At 36.3% G+C, this 21,904-nt stretch overlaps 1 protein-coding gene across 2 annotated transcripts in view; it reads right to left on the bottom strand.

Annotated features, from left to right (window-relative positions):
- The window catches only part of DIPK2A (divergent protein kinase domain 2A), a 36,548-nt gene that overhangs the window by 9,428 nt on the left and 5,216 nt on the right, over positions 1–21,904 (bottom strand). The window contains exon 1 of one of the 2 annotated variants that reach the window (XM_069104701.1): positions 17,735–17,882. The exons of the other annotated variant lie outside the window; for it this stretch is intronic. Coding sequence (XP_068960802.1) covers positions 17,735–17,761 — 27 coding nt within the window. The 5' untranslated portion in view covers positions 17,762–17,882. Of the gene's footprint in view, positions 1–17,734; positions 17,883–21,904 lie in introns of those variants that run through there. 2 annotated transcript variants of the gene reach the window in all.

Below are 21,904 nucleotides of genomic sequence, written 5' to 3'. Positions count from 1 at the left end.
AGTACCTTCTCTCCATTGATTATTTCCAATCTGTCCAGTTTGTAGTTTATTTGTACAGTTATTTGCATATCATCTCCCCCATTAGAAAGTGAGCTCCTTTAGAGCAAGGACTGACTTTTGTCTTTGTATCTCCAGCCCAGCACTGAGTATGGAGTTTGGGACATATTAGGAGTTTAATAAGCATTACTGACTGTTGATCAAAATAGGTTCTTTCTATCTACTTGCCTTTTTAAATTTTGTCTTGGGAGTCAAATATTAGTTTTCTTCTTTAAATCATTCCTTTGGTGTCCATTACTCTATTCCCTTTTTCCTTCAAAGTAGATATATCCTAAATAAAACCCAGATCTTCCAAGTTATCAATCTGTCTCAGGAATGCTTTGGCTAATACAAGATGATTTCTTGAATCCTAGTCTTTAGCTGAGTGGACACTATTCTCTTTGGCTGGCAGATTTCTGCTGGCTCTGTAATAGAGAGAACACTGAACCTGGAGTCAGATGATCTGGATTTTAGCTCTAGCTCTGATTTATCAACTCTGCTATATTAGGGTAAATCACAACTTCTCCAAGCGTATTTTTTTCCTCATCTATAAAAGAGGATGGAGCAATGGTGGGGAAAAGTCATAATGTCTATTAGATTAAGTAATCACTAAAATCACTTTTTGTTTTAACATTCTGGGGAATCTATGAGTCTCATTCAGTTTAACCCCTCTTAATTCTGATGTACTCTCAACACCCTTTTATAAATATGGTATTTTCATATAATTACTTGTTAATTATCACTATAATCTTCACAGTTTGACAGTCTAGGTCACATACGTCTTTTAACAGATCAAAATTTGCTTGGTTATCTTCTTCATTCTGAATTAACTTTCCTTTAGAACCTGTCTTAACTAAAAGGGTCAGTTATTTTAATGATTAACTAGTCCTCAAACCTAGAATCTCATATACCCTGACCTTCTGAAACTCACTCTTGTAGTTTCTATCAATTCCCAGGCTACTGGATTTCACTGGATAGCACTAATTCTTGCTGTTGTCACTCATTATAAGTCTATCACTGCCTTTTAAAAAGGTGGTTCAGTTCTCATTGATTTTCCCCCCTCATTCTCTGAAGCAACTTTTCCCCCCCTCTCCTCTACAGCCTGCCCCAATACACTGAGCAGCACCTGTTGACTTAGTCTCTTCCTTCACCAAGATAGAAACCACACAGTGAGCTCCCCTCCATTCAAAACTTCTTATGATCTTCATCTGTTTTTTATTCCTTCCCAACTGTCAAAGTCCTGTATAGTGCCATATCCAAAGACATTTTCTCAGTCATCTGCGTCTGAAGCTTGACACTGTTGATTACTTCCTTCTTTCTGGGCTGGGGTTATTCTCCTGGTTCTCTTATTCCATTTATAACCACTTTTTCTCCTTTCCTGGCTCCTCTTCCTAGCTTCATTACAAATATTTCCTAAATTTCTGTCTCTGGCTCTCTTCAACTTTATATTCTTTCCCCTACAATTTTATCAATTCCTATAGCTTCAACTATCATGTGTGTGCAGATGACACCTAAATCTTTAGTTCTGAACTCTCTCTTATACTTTCAGACCATTATAACCACCTGAGTTCTCCCAGTTCTCAAAAACTATACTTCTCTTTAGCCTTTATACTTTCAAACAAACTCCACCTTTTTGCTGTCCTCAGTTTTCCTCACCAGCCTCACGTTTTGGCAGCAAGGTTTCACCACAGTGCACACAGAGCTGGACCAAGAGGCAAGAAGACCTGAGTTCATATCCAGCCTCAGAAATTTATATTGAGACCCTGGGCAAGTCCTTTTAATTCTGCTTCAGTTTTCTCAACTGTAAAATGGGGATAATAACAGCATCTATCTTCCACGGTTACTGTGAAATCAGATTAGATAACAATTAGCTATTATTTTTATCATTATTGTTATTCACATTATAGGTGTCTTAACTTCTTAAACATTGTTAATTTCATGAAGGAAGAGACCATGTCTTATTAATCCCTTTTATTTACCTGACAAGGTGCTATTTGTATAAAAGACATTTAACAACTAAAGTTGAATAATAATGACTTAATATCTAAAAAGAACTTAGTCAAATGTAAAGCAATATGCAAATGTGAACTATAATCTTATTTTAATACTGAACATAATCCAAAAACTTAAAACATTACATGCCAGGAAATTACATTCACCTGAAATTTTTAAAACTGTAGCAGTAAACTACTCAGCAGCATGTATACTATTACTAAATTTGTATTATTCAATTGAGAATTAGTATAAGATTTAAAACTAGCAAGGCAGTAATGTGTACTAGTACATTTTGTTTATTATAGGAAAGTGCTACCAAATTTAATTAATGATATGTCTGGGATAGTGTCACTGTAGCAAGTAATTATATAATGTAGGCTTAGAGTATAAAGGTATTCAAAAGAATTTTTTTTTGCTTTTTGGAGGGCAATTGGGGTTAAATGACTTGCACAAAGTCACAAATGTGACAAAGTGTGACAAAGTCACACGATGTGTCAAGTGTCTGAAGTCCTCCTGACTGCAGGGTCGGTGCTCTATTCACTGCACACCTAGCCACCCCAATTCAATATTTTTTTTAAAGGAATATGTTATCCAAGAGATGAACTAAAACCATTCACAAATATATACTTTCACTGTTTGATATGAGCAACAATAGCTTAAAATTAGTCACATTAATGTTTTCAGAATCAAAAAATCCCCAAACACAATTCAAAGATACTGGAAAATACCATGGCTTGATGCCATCTCTGAATGGTATCTAATGGATATTTTAGAAATGCAGTTAATACAGGGCCCTAAGAATCTGCTTATACTTTTTTGAGATACATACTCATATTTGAGAATTAACTTAAATAAATACAGATTACTAATAAAGATTTTTACTGTAAGTGGTAAAGGGTTGTATTAACTTGTTTTTTGATATATTAGTTTATGCTAGAATATCTACAATTTGTAACACCTTCCTGAAGCTAAAATGCAATTAATATTTTGTACAAAGCCATATTAATATATGGGCTGACAACTGTTTAAAAGCACTGTGTGAAATACATTACAATGTATGAGGAATGAAATAGTTTGTGCCCTCTTGGCATTCATAGTAACATGATATGCCTAGTTATGATATTCAGGATGTGCAGTCAACACCTTAAGATCCAAAGCTAAGGGCAGACTAAATAATGAACACATTCAATGGGGCAGCTAGTGAAGACCAAAAGACATTTTAAAAGAATAACCACTACTTTTATGGAAGATTTCCAGAAGTGGACAGAAATAACTACATGGTAGTAACAAAAACTAGCAGCAGTCTTTATCCTTAAAGATATTAGAATGGGGCAGATAAGAATGGGGCATCGTGCTAACTTTTAAAATGAAGTTTAATATGGTTTTCTAGGAGCATCTGGGGAATATATTCACCAAAGCTAGAGAACTTTATTTTTTTTTAAGCAAAGGGCCATTTCTGATTAATGCAAAACATAAATGGCAAGTCAGTTTCAAATATGCCTCATAGGCAGTGTGTGGGTGGGCTTTCTAAGGGGAAAAGCAGGTATAGGCAACTAATGTAACTGTAGTTAAGTATTAGGAGAATCCATTTTATTACAATTTTTCTTTCAACCACTGATAGTCTCATGTTATCTTATTCTTTTCCAATTCATATTCTGTCTTCCCAGAAACATTTGTAAAATAGAATTCTAAGTATACAAAAAATAAATGTAACTGTGTCCTACATGTAAACACCAATCCTAGTTGCCCATAATACATATTTTCATGAAATAAACTAACAACCTTCACATGGGATCATATAAGGTCTACACCTACCTGGAGACCTTCTAGTCCAAAATCCTCTCATTTTTTACAGACAAGGGAATCAGGCAATAGTTGATAAAAATTACTTACCTAATGTGAAGAGACAGACTCGTGATAAGACTCCAGGTCTCCTAACTTTCACATAAAGATCTTAAAAGACTTAAAAATGTATAGCAATAGACAGAAAAGTTTAAGGCAATTTGAAGGGCAATGGGGATACAAATGTTGAATGCAAGTAGGCTGAAACACATTTGCAATGATGACTGATGGTCAAGAAATAATTTAAGGGATATGACTAAAGACCAATATAATCAAAAAAGTGGGCTGGTAGTTTCAAGGCCTGATTGTTCCACTGGTAGCCATGAAATGCAAGACCACTACAAGGAAGTCCAACATGGCTAGGAAGTGTGCCAGTTAAGAAGGCATGGGTGGTTTCCAGTTTGCTAGAATTCTAGTCACTGGAGACAGAGTATACTTATGCTTTGTTGTGGAAAGAACTCTAGGTTGGGAGTCAGAAAACCTGGGGTCAAGATCAGAATCAGAACTTATCTATATGGCCTTAGACAATTAGTTCAGGCTCCAGAAGATCCAGCCTTTCCAGCTTAAAAACAAAAACAAAAAAAGGGAAGACTATCTATTCTAGTCATCTCAAAGGACTACCACCAAGATCCAGTCAAACTTTGTAAGTAAAAGCAGGTTGAAAAGTAAAGATGTATTCAAATACTATTATTATTTCTGGTTAAAGTGACAGTTATTGAGGAGAGGTCTTCAAATTGTCACATTAATCAGTCAATAAGCTTTTATTAAACTTACTATGTGCCCAGTACTATACTGAGGACTGGGATTTAGGCAAAAGAAAATGCCTGCCCACAAGGAGATCATAATCTAGTAATTACATAAGATTTAAAGCTAAAAGAGCCTTTAGAAGTCATCTACCCCAACCCACCTATTTTACACCAGAGAAAAAAAATCTGTGGTCCACAAAGTAAGGGTTCAGTTGTCAAGGGTCACAGAGAATTTGGTGAAGCCAGGATTCAAATCCACATCTTCTGGATTCTGGAGATACTAGCATCTGGGATGGACATCAGGAAAGGCTTTATGTAGAGTTAGCTCTTGAACTGACTTTTAAGGGAAACCAGAAATTCAAGAGGCAAAAAATGAGGTGGTAAATGCATTCCAGATAGTGGAGGAAACCTGCAACATACAGAAACAGAAGTAGGAAGGAGAATAATAACAGGCTGGACTAGAGGATGTACAAAGGAGAATGTACAAATAGATAATTAAGCTCAGTAAGAGTCAGATGTGAAGAGATCTAAATGCCAAGCTTATTAGCTTACTGAGGTAACAGGATTCCCATGGAGTTTCAGAAGTAGAGGTTTAACCTGGTCAGAACTATGCTTCAGAAAAGTAACTACAGCGGCTAGGTGGAGAATGGATCCAGAAGAGGAGAGCCTATCTGAGGTAGGTGCCCTAATGCCTAGAGGTGAATGGTGCAAAAAAGGGAGCAGATCAATAGGACCTGGCAACTAACTAAACATGTTGGGTGAATAAGAATAACAAATAAGATGACTGTGCAAATTTGGGTGCCTGGAAAGACACAGGTGCCCACTATATAAATAGTTCTTCAGAGGGGTGTTTGGGGGAGAGGAGGAGGGAGTTGTTTGGGACATGTTACATCTGAGATTCTTATGGGATCTCCCCTGGAAATGCCCCTAGAACAGTGTCTTGCACATAGTAGGTATTTGCCTTTAAGGCCCTGCAGCCCTGACTCTTTACTGGCCAGTACTGTGGCAAAAGTAGAATCAGAAAATCTGGCCTCAAAGCCCAGAGCCATCACATGCTACTACCTCATCACCTTGGCTATATCATTTTACTTGCCTTGGGTACAGCTTTCTGCCCTATAAAATATGGGAGCTGGACTGGATCAGCAGTTCACCATTTGGGGGGGGGGGTTCATGAACCCCTTTCAACAAAACAAATATTGTAAATCCACCCACTCACCCACACTCCTGGTAATCTGATATACTTCTTCATAACATTCTTCAATTACTGACTGTTTAAGATGCCATTAAACAATTTTTAGCATCAACTCCTTGGATTAACATTGAGAATTCTCAAGGGGTAAGAGAACCACTGACTGAGTACCATTGTTTAAGACCAGACAATCTCTAAAATCCATTCCAGTTCTCAATCTTAAATCTTATGATCCTACGGGCATTTCCCTATGACCTTATTAAGATTTCAGTGCCATTAAAGCTGTTATCACTAGCCTATAAGGAACATTAGCTAGGCCTTTTTAACAGGCATGTACTGGAAAGGTGCTGGATCTGTCATCAGAAGACCAGAGTTCAGATGCTGTCTTTGCCATTTACTACCTGGGTGACCCTGTCATCCATCCTCAAATGTTATAATGGGGTTTGACTTAGATGGCTTGCAGCTCTCAATCTCTGATCCTAGGAACATGTTCATCCCTGCTACAGTGGAGGGGGAAGGCCCTCATGCTCTAACCGGCAGGCTATGCAAAGGAAAACATCCTGGGCAGAACAAAAAGCTTTTAAAAAGGGGAGGTGGAAGAAGAGAAAGGAAGGTATATAATAAGGTTGCACCTGGCTCAACAGCTTGAATAAATTTATTTGTTAACCTAAAGTAAAGCTCTTACCTGTAAATACTCTCAAGGATCAAATGCTGTTGGGTAAGTGATGCAAGTGATATGAAGTATTTGCTTGTTTTATACGCAGTATTCACTCAAGTGTTTCTACTTGAGTTTCAAGTCATTTTCTTACCTACTTTCCTATGCAGTAACTCTGATCATATAGCAGAATTCCCTATTTTTCTAATTACTAATAAGTAAAATTATTTTGCTGCATAACATATACAGAGTAAAAAATTTTTTTTCAACCATCAAACTGGATGGAGAATATCACATGCTAGTAACTTAATATGTAAGTAAAACATGTTTGAGTAGTCCTTATAAAAATCAAACTTATTAAATATAATTAAGAAAATATCACAGGGCACTGACAGACTCAATCCATCAAGTATATCAATTTAGTAGTGGTAGGAATTACTACTAGGTTGAGCAGCACTGGAAGCTGTGGGCCAGACTCTAATCGACATTACCAGCACCTGACAGATATAGGCATGGAGCAAAGACAAGTGCTACGCTAACATTTTAAGAAGTTTTACATTTGTGAATAGATCATTGCAAAAAGAAGGTAATAAAGAAAAATTATTTTCATCACCAACTTCTAAGCATGTCCTTAATATAGCTCATTGGGTTGAAATGGAACAAGCACAAGACAAGTTAATATGAAGCAGACATTTAAGCACAGCTTGAAAAATATGTGCTCTGGATGGGTAGAAAAAAGCACAGACGGATTAGGCAATTGAACAACAACCAGGAACACAGAGAGGGCTGACTGGGTCTCTGCCCTTGGAACTATGACAAGCTAGTCCACAGATATGGTTTGTCACTGGTGGATGTGAGAGACAGGCAAGACTACTAGGAAGCCCTTGAGCATCTCTCCTATAAATCCTAAGTTAGAGAATTTGTATTAGCAAATTGCACTTTGACATGTGAATAGGGTTAAGACATTAATACATTCCCTTAGTTTTGGGGAATTTTTCCCCTTTGATATTAGAATGAGAAACAAGGAATTCTGATGTAGAATAAGGGCAATTTTAAGGTGGTAGGTCTGGAGTAAGGTTTTGAATAGTCAAAAGACAGCATAAGGGATGGATGAGACACTAAGAGGTAAATATAAATATAGAAAAATGTTGCCTAGAGACAACCATCTTTTCATAATATACAGACTAAAAGAAATTGTTGGTCATTCTTTTCCAGTATACCAATAGCAATTTCCAGGAGGAGCTTCTCTGACTAGAACAGATAGCCATACATCACACATGATGAATGTCAGCAAATTCCTTTAATATCATTTAACATTGGGAGTTGGACTAGTAAAAATACTTTTTATCTGGTAACTATTTCATAATTATATACTTTTCATAATTATATTCCAAGTTAGCCTAAAAGAAAATCTGCTAAAATATTGCCTCCTGATAAAGCCTCTTCTTAAATACAAGAGCATGAGAGAAAATTCACAATCATGCACCTCAGTTAACAAAAATTTAAAAGACAGTGATATGCCATCAAATGCCAGTTTCTAAAGTTTGCATTATTTTGATGAAATTACTCCAGTTACATTTCAAGAGCTCTCTAATCTATTCACATGATTCTTTAGGTATCTATGCAAATGGGTGACCAGATTATTAGATGAAACAAAGTAAAATCTATACAAGGTAAATCAATTATTTAAAGGCACTGGTCACCCTCATGTTGAAGACATTTCCTATATTAGAGGAAACATTTCATCTAGAAATAGAAATAAAATAAATGAAATCTGAAAAAAATTTCATCTAACAATATAAATAAATTTAATATCACTATGTATTTTCCCCCCAGGTTTACTCATAAAATGCTTATTTTAGCACTACTGGTGAATCTTACTTACAATAATGCCTCCTACTTGCTACTTTGCCATTTCATTGCTCAAAAGCACCCCAGATAAAAATGTGGCAAAATCATACCAATTAATCTTCTGATTTGTGAGAAGTTTTGGTGCATGATTAATAGAAAAGGTAAATTTTTTTTTTGCTAAAAAATTACCACAAACTCTTCTCATTATTCATCACTCCTTTACTCTGTCTGTTCCAACAACTGAGAGTTGCCTAAATTTAAAAAATATATCAGTGGAAAAATTTTTTTAAAAATCCTCTTCAGTATTTTGTAACACTATCCTGGCCATTAAAGAAGAGAAGGGGTAGGAATGAAAGTGGAACAGATGATAAAGAGATGATTATTTTAACCCCTCTAATCTGATCTACGTATCATTAAACTGTATGAATTTAGGTATCTTAGAAGTTTCTCCAGCAATACAGTGGAGAAATGCTGATTTTGGTAGCAGTGGCCACTGGAGCTCTAGTGGCTGAACACAAAGGAAGAACCTACAGGGAGAAGTGGAATTATTCAAAGCTAGCAATTACTTCAAGGATTATAATGGAGAGAAGTGCCTACTATGGTCTCTATAAAGGCATTGATCCATGGAGTTCAGTAAAGAGCTATGCCTAAAGGGAACCTCATGAAGACCCCAAAAAGGAAGAAAAGGACTTCTATTTCCCGGGGCTTGTGAGGTAACAATGGGAGAAAGCATCCATGATTTTAATGGCATGTTTTATACCAACTCTTCTGGCTATGCCTGATTAGTAAATGTCCTTTGCTAAAAAGCTACTGAGGCTACAGGATGACTGAAATGGGAAGCATACCACTGGAGACTGGTGAGCAACAGTACTAGAAACTCATTCCCTTAAGGGCTACCTGATGATAGAATTCTGAGTAGCAGTTGGCCATGCCTCTCCCTCTGGGGACCTTGTGACTATAAATAAGTGGAGTTGGGAGAATGGTTCCAGAGGGGCAGCTACAATATTATTCCTTTACAATAAGATACCATAAATTATTCAAGCAGTCTACAATTTTTAGATATATAAGAGATTCCAGTTGTTTTATATTAGAAATAGACAATAAATATTTCTGTACTTTGTCATTTCTTCCCTTTTTACAGTATCTTTAAAGTCCTAGCAAAGGGAATATTAGGTGGGATCCATCCATATAATACCATGTTGCATTCTAGAACACTTGACTAATCCCAATAATAATGTATCAGAATGTCTTTCTCCCATAGATTCAATATTAAATTTTATTTCTATTATTCTAGTGGATTCATAAGTAGTCTCTTGAGGCTGCCTTGATTTGCAACGGTCTGATTCAGTAATTTGAACATCTTTTCACATGGTTAACAATTTACATTTTCTCCTTGCTACTGCTCCTTTAAGGAATATCAGTATCATAGACACATACAAGTTTTTTGTAGCTTGTAAGTGATAGATTTCTATTTGATGTACTACTCATGACCTTGGACAAGTCAAAACATCCATGGGTTTCTTCATTTGTAAAATGAGAGGACTGGAACAGATGGCCTCCTGGGCCTCCTCCAGTTGTAGATCTATGATCCTACTTATTTCCAATATTTTCCCCCAAATCTGTTTCTTTTAATTTTAGAGGTACTGGTTTGTAAAAAAAAAACTCATTATTTGTATATAATCAAGCATCAATTTTATCTCCAATAATTTCTTCCATCTGTTTGATAGAAATATTCTTCCTCTCCATACTGAAACACATTTTTGACCTCAAAGTGGCCGTTTCCACGAAGGAAGGAGAAGGAAATGGAATAATCATTTATTAAGTGCCTATTATATGTCAAGCAACATGCTAAGCACTTTACAAATATTATCTCATGAGTCTTACAACAATCCTGTGAGGTTAAGTGCTATTATTATCCCTATTTTATAGCTGCTAGAACAGAGGCAAACAGAAGGTAAGTAACTTGCCCAGGATACTCACAGCTGGTAAATATCTGAGGTCAGATTTGAATTTGGGTCTTCCTGAGTCCAAGTCCAGTGTTCTATCCACTGGACCACCTCACCACCCCTAACAAAGTTAATTATAATCCATCCACATCTATCTATACCACAGACTTTTGATACATCTCCTTGCATGAATTCACAAGGGGTTCACTATCATATGCTGGCGGCCTTCCTTGGATTTTCTTGACATCACATCACACAAGTGACATATCCTGTAATTGGCTTATCTTTTTAAATTTTTCAGATTTTTGTATTCCATGACTCATAGTCATATAACATCCACAGAATACTTGCTGTTAAAAGATGGCCCTTTGTTTCAGGGAGAAATGTAGACATTAAAAGTACAGAACAATTTCCTAGCAGCAATCCAGCCTGGTTTACTAACTCATTGACTGTTTCAGCACACTGTCAAATTGCAGCATCTATTCCAAATATATTTACTGACAGTCAAGCTAAAGCTTGTAAATGAATCAGAATGGACAAGAAGAATCTAGTCATTAGCTTTTCCTGACATGGAGCCTAATACTGACTCTCTGCTACATCTACACATATCCTTCAAAGGCCACAAAGAATGTATCTATTTTAGATTCCTCTTCCATAGGACAATCCTTCAGATATCTAGATAGCTATCGTGTCAATCTTCTCTTCTCTAGATTGAGCATCTTCAATTCCTTCAACCAAAGTTCATGATATGTAGTCAAGTTATGTCTATAGTTAATGAATGCTGAACTCTGAGTCAGAAACCCTGAGCTCTAATTCTAGGGCCTACCACCACAAGGGTAGACATGCCCTTTTCACCATTCTGGACATCACCTTCATTATCTGTTTTGTTAAAGGAATATTTTAAATGATCCTTGAGATTCTTTCAAGATCTAAAATTCAGTAATTCTACAAAACATGCACAGGAATGAAAAATAACATCTGAAAATCAATGATCTAAAACAGTAATGTGAAACTCAAATGGAAATGGGAGAATCCTATGTAAGGATCCCTGCAAGCTTCTTGCCTTGATTTAAGACATATCTGTGCTTCCTTAAATTTATTTGTTAATTATCTCTCCATTACATTTTAATCTAGTTCAGGCTGACCTCAGGAGTATTATGGTCATGTCTGACACCTCTGATCTAAACAATTCCTTGAAAGAGATAATCTTTCAGATCAACAAAAGGGTCATGTTAGGGAAAGCCCTTCTCTATGAAAATATGTTATCATGGCTTGATGCTGCTGCCTACTTAGCCACATAAAGAGGTGAAAAAAAACAAAGTATGCTAAGAGTACAAAAACACCACATATAAAAACCCTTATTTATTGGAAAAGATAGACAGGATTATCCATAGATATAAAACTCAGAGGCTAGAGTTTAGTTTGGTGGCAAAATGTACAGGTACAGGGCCTGGAGTCAGGAAGACTCATTTTCCTGAATTCAAATCTTGCCTCAGACAAAGTTACCAACAATGTGATCCTGGTAAGTCACTTAACCAACCCTGTTTACTTCAGTTTCCTCTTCTGTAAAATAAGCTGGAGAAACAAATGGCAAATCTCCACTGTTTTTGCCAAGAGAACCCCAAATGGGGTTGTAGAGAGTCAGACATAACTAAAAACTGAACAATTCACCAGCAATATACACACAATTTACTTTTGATTTCACCAGGGTGAAATCCCTCTGTCACTACAGCACTCTTCTCCCCTTGGGAGTTCTCAGAGCCACCATTTTGGGGAAGCAGCCACAACAACCATCCTTTATTATCCAGACTTCACCACCATGTTCCTCAGAAAGCTACCTCCCCCACCCCCTTGCTTTTCAGCTCCTTAAGAGAAATATATATATATATATATATATATATATATATATATATATATATATAGTTTTTCCACATTTAAATGTCTTTAAAATTCATCTTGAATTTGAAGAGATAGGATAATATATATAATCTATGGTCCCATGATTTGATAACTGCTAAACATCAAATCTTGACTTTTAAATGAAAGAAATATCTTCCTCTGGTTTTTTTTCTGACAGCCAAATTTTGGTTCTTTTCTAAATCTTCCTTTTAGCATCTCTCTTTCACGCAAATTTCTTAAGAGCAGAGGTTACTCCATATATGTCTTTGTATACCCAGTAAGTAGCAGTCAGCACCTGATAAATATAGGGGTCAGACTCATGACTCACTGGTATAGCAAACTCCCCAAAGAGGAAACCAGATCTACCAATGCAGGTTGGCACTTACTTGAAATTAGTAATTTAAGTGACATGTCCAGGATCACATGGACAGTTTGTGGGAGAAAGATTTTGAACTGACATCCTGCTAGCTCCAAAACTGGCTATCCAGGCCACACTTCTTCTGCCACACAGATGCTTAATAAATGCTTGTTGAGTTGAACTGAAATTATTTTAAAAGCACACTGCCTTTTTAACAGAGTTTTGCTCATTTGACAAAAACGTGTCTCTAGATGAAAAAGTTAAAGGGAGTAATTTGCATCATAGAAAGTGTTCTAAAGGGGAAAAATATTCCTGAAGGGGTGAGATTTCTAGGTGAGAATGATGAAATAAGAGGTTGATGAGGGACCCAAGTTAATGGAGTGACCATGCATTTGTTACTAGGCGCTGGTGAGATCCAGTCATGGGTTCACAACATGGAGTCCATAACTTGTTTTTCAGAAATATTTTGATAATTGAATTTCAATAGTTAGATCCTTTGTAATCCTAGTATTTTGTTGTATGCATTTGGAGATATTATTCTGAGAAGGTGCATCATTGCCAAACAGGTCCATGACACAATAAAGGTCCTAGGGGAAGAAAAAAAGTAGCGTGCTGTGCAGGTGTGCCCCAGTTGGTGAAGGTCACAGTCTTCAGCAACTAGGCCAACAATAAACCATAAATATGATTTTGTGATGTTTGAATTTGAAAAAACACCAAATTAATATCATTACAATATACTGGAGAGGAGGGCAACTTTACATGGAGTATACCTTGCTTTAGTAATTTGAAATCTTACATGAAACAAGTTAAAGGATTTATTCAATTTAATGAATCAGAAAGTGAGCACAAAGTAAAAAGTCTCTCTGGTAGAAGTTACATGAATTAGGCAAGTCATCAGTGCCACAATATATTTAGAGGTTGTTTTCCCCCTTTCTTTTTGGAGGGTAAAAGAGAAAGTGACACATTATGTCTAATGTGCAAGATGTCAGGATGTTTACAATCAAATACTATTATTTAAGAAAATCCAAACTTAAAATTATAGCAGTCCTACTTTTTCTACATTACTCTGTCCTTATAAATTCAAATTTAAAATGACTGCCAGAGATTTTAATATTTCCCATGAGAATAAATGTCCTTCTAGAAGTATAAGTAACCTGATATTTGAAAATAGTTTATTATGTAAAAGTAAAAACAAAAACCTCCCCCCATACAATATTGTTATAATATTCACACACCACATTGTAAAACAGAGACAAATATATCTTTGTGGCAATAAAATGGTCTTTGACAAAAGAGAAAAGGGAACCCTGCCAACATCTGCACATGTACAAATGCCTCGTCTTTGGCTACTTTCCAATTGGCAAACGACAGCCATATCTACACTTCATTACCCAAGTCACAAGCAGAAGAGGATAAAATATATGAACAAATGTCACACTGGCAACTTTATATTCCTACAATGATTCTGACATGTTAACTGAAATTCAGATACACTACCCTGTAAGAGGAGTTCTAAAATGTCATTTTACAGTTTTCTATCTCTTAGCAGCATTTAATTAAAAGGATTCATGTTATAGTGGATGGAATAGTAATTTTTCATTGACTAATCAGAATAATCATACCTCACTAAGAAAAAATTTCACTGAACACACTGTAGTACTCTGGTAACTCAGCCAATAGTATTCAAAACAGTAATATTTTAAAAAGCCTAAAACTTGAATTAAAAGAAAACAATGGCTTTGGATCAAATAACTATAATCAAGCAGAATTTCAGAAACAACCAACTTAAAAACTGTAAGTTAAATATTAAAGATATTAAACATTAAACCATTTCCTTTCTTCCCTGCCGTCTATAGTTTATAAACACAAAGTAGGATAAGGATTATATTGCCCAAGTCTACTGTACTCTAAGGTGAAAAACTAAAATATGGTTCTACAAGGAACTGTTCATTAACAATGCACACATGGTTTATAAGTGCACAAATTTAATATAAATTATTTATTTATCATAAAAGTAACTTTGAGTAAATAAAAATTAGGGGATATTCAGACAAACTTGAAACTATTCCAATTCTAATTATATCAAAGGCACTACCATCTCACTGTTCAGGGCTTTTAATCAGGCTTGATTGTCTACCATAAAAGGGTTAATGCTTAAAAATTTTTAAAGAAGCAAACATTAGTTTAAGATTATATGTATAAGTACATTTTATGTTTAGTTATTTAGCTTTCCTTTTGCATCATATGTAAAGATTTTGCCATTTTTAAGACATACTTGTAAAAGACATCTATATTACATTTCCAGCAATATTTAAGGATGGCATTTTAGTGTATTAAAAGCTTACCAATGTTTAAAATAAGACCAAAATTATGAAATGCCTTGAGAATTACAGTATTAAGATATTTCCAACACTGAAGAGAAAAAACTCAACCCCATTATGCCTAAGTTAACAATCATCACTTCTGCAAAAGAAAACCACAAGCTAAAACCTCAGAAAACACCAGAAGTAGTGTTGGATACATGGATAGTGGCTCGAAGCCAAGGTCTCAGACTGAAGTAAACAAAATCTTCTAATATAGGAGAAAATAACATGAAGGTTATCCAATATTAATAATTAGCCTTAAAGTTAGGGGAAAAAAAGTTTAAATAGTTATACGGCTTTTAAAAGTTTCCACATAAAGCACATTAACACCACCTTGTAAAGAGTTACAAGTTCTTTTTGTAGAAACTACTTTTAAGATTTCTAACGTCTGTACATAAACAAAAAGACTAAACATTCACTGGAGACATGTTGGGTCTCAGAGTACTACTCAAATACATCACAGCACAATACCAAGTAAAACTAAAAAAAATCTGTAAAACTCTTAAGAGTTATTAGTTTAGGACATTCAACTAAGTATTTTAAATAGTTATGAAACATCAAATTAAGTTACCAATGCTTTGAAAAAACTTAGTGAATACCTACAAATCATAATTTAAAATTATCTGCTGGGACTGTGGATCAAAACCAAAGAGTATTAGGCTACATATTAAAAACAAGGAATGAAAGATTTTGTATACAACTAGACAGATTCATATAAATATATTTATTGAAGCATGTATGTATCAATAAGAGCAATGGAAACTGTCAATTTACTTGGAACTTTGCTATTTTTTCCCTCCTAATCTGCACAAGCATTTTTAAAAGGTCTAATTCAAGTTAAAATTTTAACTTATAGCCGCAATTCTTTTTTTATGAGAGGAGTATAAAAATGTTGCATCATTTTACAATATTCCAATGAAAAGTACAATGAAATGTAATAGATATAATTTGTTTAAAATCACAGAACAAGTGAATATAGACATTTCTTTCATTCAAAGCAAAACTTCAACCAAAAAAAATTTAACACTTTAGAAAAAAATCACTTTTATCTAATTGTTAAAATATGATAACTAAAATTCTGGTAGATTTTCAGCAGAAATTACTATTTCTGGAAACAAAAATGCAAACATTGAATGTTCTTGGAAAGTTAAGGCTATCAAAAGTACAAAACACACACACACACACACACACACACACACAAAACAAAGTATATTGGGGTGGGAGAAAACAGTTCAAATTTAAATCTAAAGCCCATTGTAGTAACGCATGTTATAACAGCTGTTCATCAAGATTAGTGAATTGTGCTGGTGAACAATAATGTAATGTGTTCACAGTTGTATGAACTGTCTGGAAGGGGAATGTAGCACATCACAGGGATGATTCAATGTTTATCTAATTTTTTACTGAAATTTCAGTGAGAACTTAGTTTCTTGATTTTCTACTGCTAAGTATAGGACAGAGTCCATTACAAATACTCTATGATCTTAACAAAATTCCTGCACAGCCAAAAGACTTAGGTCCCAAGAAATGATCTGCTTATGTCAGGAAATACCTTAAAGACATTAAAATATCAATCTAAGAGACCCTGGAGTTCACTGTAACAGAATTTCAGTTCTATAACCATCCCTGCCTCATATTGCCATATAATACAGTGAGTGATTTCATCTCACTAGAGAAAAAGTTGGTATATGACATTTTTTTTCTCCTTGATTTTGGTTACAGACCTAGATCTTCTACCAGATACTTCTTGATCAACCCCGTTCTTTAGTCATTGCAACCAAATCCCTCTTCCAAAATTAAGGAGCAAATGCTAACATTTACAAGAAGGTATCATTTTCTGAATACACATAAGACATATTGTGTTCCATACCATAACTTCAACTAAAATGGAAAAAACTCTTGGTCAAAAGGTACTGGGAAATAAAGTAGGTTCATCTAATTCTAAATGAAAAGGCTTCTGAAAAAAGTATTTTTTTTTTTTTTTTGCAAACAAACAAGCCCACATAATGGGTCCTGAATAGAAATGCCTATTTACCAATTCCAACTTGTCCCCTTCCTAGCCATCTTCATAGGCTCTAACTACTCTGCAATGCATTGTAAATGAAGGAGAAAAAGTCTATAAAGGGTATCCATCCTCAGAAATTTGATCCCATATGCACATTCCCAAGAACGCGCGTGCCCACACACACACGCACACCACACCTGTGACTTTATTGGTAAAGAGAAGGTCCAGTGAAACTTTTTCCATCAATGCAGATATGAAACTATTCTGTAACTGAGCAGTTTCAGAGACTTGTTTAGCAGCAATGAGAGGTTAACAGGGTCACAAATACACATATTTTGGGGGAGAAGTTGGACCTAAACCCTGTTGCTCTACACACAACAGATACGAAATAAAATGCAATAGGTCTTAAAATAGTTGTAGGGTATATGGTAGAGAAGCTTCCTGAATTGTGTGCAACACCCAAACTACCTTTAAAAGTTCCTTCCAGTTCTTATGGATCCTAGATCCTTCAAACCTTATAAAGAGAACAATGAATTTCCTTATCTGTCAAGTCAACAAGCATTTATTTAGTGGCTACTATGTGTCAATCACTGTGCCTTAAGTCCTGGAGATACAATGAAAAAACAAAAGGCACTCATCTATGGGGAGAGTAACATATGAACAATTTATGCATAAATGAGATACACACAGCATGCTCTGAAGTGAACTTGTGAGAAGACATGGCTCATTTGGTATCAAAGCTTCCATGCCCATTTGTTTTTCCATACAATAGACACAGGGCTTTCAATTTCCTAGGGGGGAAAACCCACTAAAATTAGAGATTAGAAAGTGCTTTATTCCCTTCATTACCTGGAATTTGAGGGTCACAAATCTCATAAGCAACACGTGATGGAGGTGGCAGCACTGGGACAGGTAAGTGTAAACTATGAATCAGGTCTCTGGCATTGTTCAGTTCAAATACTGCCAAGTCACTTCCCACTTTCTGTCTCTACTCTTCGATTGTAGCACTTTGCATAGAGGATTACAGGGCATCTAGAGTTTAACAGAGAAGAAGACTATGACAATGAAAGAATGATTCAAAGCGAAAAAAAATCTAGAGGGTGGTGCCAAAAAGATATCAGAAGATGCCAAAGGAAGGGACTTTGCTGCAACACCCTAAGAGCGTGGTTTTCCACTGAGTAGTGGAGTTCCTGTCATCTCCACTTACAGATGATAAATGTAGCAAAATAACTGATACGTCCCTTCTTTCACTTCAATTAATCATCCCTAGAGTTTTGTACTTGACAGGAGTCCAAAGACTGAATACTATAGGAAAGAGTAAAGAATTACTGACGCAAATTAACGCTCTAGTTGTTTACAGGACTTAGAGCCAGAAAGGACCATTAAAGGACCATTTCTCTAGTCAAACCTGTGCATTGTACCCATGAGGATGCTGAGCTGCACAAAAGGTCAGGTGACTTGGCAAAGGTCACACTCTAGGACCAGTTTTATTAAAGCTGAAAGAGGCACAATAGCAGAAGTTTGGCCAATAGCTAATCATTTTTTGGTGCTGCAACCTAAACACTGGAGAGGTTGTGATTTACAACAGAGGAAATAAACTCAAGGAAATCATGATTCCTTGAAGTATCCCAGAATTTCTGAGTTAGAATGAAGCTTTTATTCAGTGCTTATTATGTGCAAAGCACTGTGCTAAGTGCTTCAGATACAAATAGAAAAGCCCCTGCTCTCAAGGAGCCCACATTCTACTGAAGAAGACACACACCACATTTGAAAGGTTTCAGTTAAGTCAGATGGAAGGTCTCATGGTCCTTAGACTAATGCAGCGGCAAAGCAGATGGTAATGCTTCTTTTTAGTGTCATTTTTACTATTAAAATCATATTAATTTCTGATGTTGACTCACTTTGCACTTCCAAGGACTTCCGTCAGGCACTTTCTTTTCTGGGTCTTCAACAGATGTGGCTGGAGCACCTGCAGAAGCAGTTGCCAGGCTGCATCCCCAACAGGGGTTGCTTCCAAGAGTGAAGACTGTAGGCCCTGTACTCTAAGCATTGCCAATTCTCATGGTTCTTGGGCTCAGGGTCCTGAACTGTTTCCATCAGTGTCTGAAGGGAGATGGCAGTCAAGATGCATGTGGTGGCCTGACCTTCTTTATAAATGCTGTCGCTTGTCTCTCCCTCAGGGTGCTCTACTACTTCAGCTAGGCTGGCCTGTCTTCACCTTAAGAGACAGTTAGTGGGCAACTGGAGTGTGTGTGTGGGGGAACAGCTGGCTCCCTTTCCACAGGAGCTCCCTCTCCAGGTGATGCCTGTAAGAAAAGAAACTCATGGGCCTGCTAGGCCAATCCATATCTAGTCCTCAAAGAGAATTCACTACACAACATACCTGATGTGCTCATTCAACCACTGCTGAAGTCCTCCAATGAAGAAGGATGACTACTTCCCCAAGAATATAATTTCAATTTTAAATAACTAATTTTTATGAAGGTTTTTTTTGACATTAAGTCTTAATTTCACTGTAATTTCTATCAAATGCTCCTAGTCTAAAACTCTCTCCCCCCTCCCCACAATCAACAGATCTTTAAATGCTTAAAGATAGTCATCATGTGCTCCCCTGTGCTTCTGGTCTCCAATTCTTTGAACCAACCATCCATTATATATCATGGACTCAAAAAGTCCTGGTTGCCTTGCCTCTGGATCAAAAGATCTTATTTCTTGGTGTCAATGGATCCCTGTGGCAGCCTGGAGAAGCCAATGCACAGACCCTTTTTCTTAGAATGTTTTTAAATGCATCAAATACATAGGACTACAAATGAAACCAGTTATATTGAAATACAGGTCTCAGATAAAAAAAAAAAATAAAAAGGTTCATGGACCCCAGATAAGAACACTTGTTCTCAAAGTTCTCCACAATTCCCTAGCTTGTCAATGACCTTCCTAAAACACTGTGCCCAATACTGAACCCGGTACTCTAGTTAGTACAACACACCTGTCAATTCCTTGTTCCTGGAAGATATGCCTTAGCTTTTTGTGCTGTTAAATTACAGCACTTACTCACTGCTTGGAGTCATGAGTTAATAATTAAAAAAAAACTATGAATAGTTTTAATACCTGTCAGAATTCATCAATATATAATGAGCCCTGACAGCATCCAAAACACCCTGGCCTTTTAGCCTAAAATCAAGGTTAAGTTTTTCAAACTTGCCAGTCAGTGTCAAACCTCTTTCAGAGCTACTTTCAAACTGTACGTTGAAGAATGAATCAAAGAAGCATGCAAGTAAGAAAATAATAATAAAAAAGATAATAGTTAACATTTATAAAGCATTTACTACAATTATCATTTCATTTGATCCTAATAACAATGCTAGGAGGTAGATGCTTTTATTATCATCATCAATATTTTTGTTGTTGTTCAGTCATTTCGGCTGTGTCTGACTCTCTGTGACCCCATTTGGGGTTTTTCTGGCAAAGATATTACCACTTCCTTCTCCACATCATTTTACAGATAAGGAAACTGAGGCAAACAGGGTTAAGTGACTTGCCTAGGATTAAAAAACCAGCAAGTATGAGGCCAGATTTGAACTCAGGAAAATGAATCTTTTGATTCTGGGCCCAACAAGCCACCTGAGCTGTCCAATTACTTTTTTATAGATGAGGAAATTGAGGCAAACAGAAGTTAGGTGACTTGAAGGTCATACCCTTCAGTTAGGGTCTGAGGTAGGATGTAAACTCAGACCTTCCTGACTCCAGGTCCAGAGCTCTATCCACTATACCACCTAACAAGTGCTAAAAACAACATTCTCCCCACACTTAAAAAACCTAGGTAAAAAGAGAGGGCTCTTGGGGCAGCCAGGTAGCACAGCTAGTAAGAGCACCGGAGGCCCCAGTGTCCGGATGACCTGGGGATCAAATCCGGGCTCAGACACTTAGCACCACACCCAGAAATAACTGGCCATGTAACCTTGAGCAAGTTACTTAACCCCAATTGCTTTAAAAGAGAGAGAAAGAGAGAGAGAGAGAGAGAGACAGAGAGAGAGAGAGAGAGAGAGAGAGAGAGAGACAGAGAGAGAGAGAGACAGAGAGACAGAGAGAGAGAGAGCTCTTGCTCTTTCTCATTTTATTTGGGCTTCTATTCCCTTCGAGGCTTCTCTAGAGATGTTTCAGTTAAAACTGATCCCAGCACAATAATTATAGCTAACATTTGTGCAGTCTTTAAGTTTTTGCAAAGTGCTTTACACATATTACCTAATGTGAGCCCCACAACAATCCCATGAGGTAGAGGCTGTTATTCCCCTTTTCAGATGAGTCTCAAGCTGAAGGCGACTGATTATTAAGTGACTTGCCCAGGGTCACAAAGCTAGTGATTGAGGTAGATCCTCCCAACTTCATCCAGACTACTCTATCTGGATTACAGATGAGGAAGCTGAGTCAGATAAAAGTTAAGTGACTTGCTCAAGGTCACAGAGCTAGTAAATGTCTAAGGCTGGATTTTAATTCAGCATCTAAAACTTCCATATGGAGCTATGCCTCTAAAATATAGATCTTTCCCTGTAGAAATCATTCTGGAAGGCAAGAAAAAAAAATTCAAAACTAAGTCCGAAGAATCTAAAACCTTTAAAATGTAACAGTGTTCTGCCAATGACTTTTAGACTCACTGCTATTTTAAGGTAATCTTTACCTTAAACAGGTTTCAAGTTAATCTACCAATCTCTGATAAAATGTTTCAATCTAAAGTAATTTGGTTTATCAGATTAATGTCACTTCTTTCTCACCCTTTATAAACAATGTATAAGCACTGAATTTACAGCCAAACTAAGTTTTCTATGAAGTTGGACTAGTATTGATTTCTCCTTTCCAGACCACTAAAAAACTAATACTTAGCCTCATCTCTGTTCACTTACTTTTCAGTCATAAAGACAGATACACAATCATCGAGTGGTAACTGGAAATCTATTTCCTACATATGTGTTAGTTACAGACCTATGCAGGGGAGCTGAAATGGATCTTTGTCATTGAGACTAT

The sequence above is a fragment of the Petaurus breviceps genome, unplaced genomic scaffold (assembly GCF_028583685.1).
Source record: "Petaurus breviceps papuanus isolate PSGF00001 unplaced genomic scaffold, PetGlider_PUasm1.0 688, whole genome shotgun sequence".
In the NCBI taxonomy this organism is placed as follows: Eukaryota; Metazoa; Chordata; class Mammalia; order Diprotodontia; family Petauridae; genus Petaurus; species Petaurus breviceps.
This window is presented reverse-complemented; position numbering and strand designations above follow the sequence as displayed.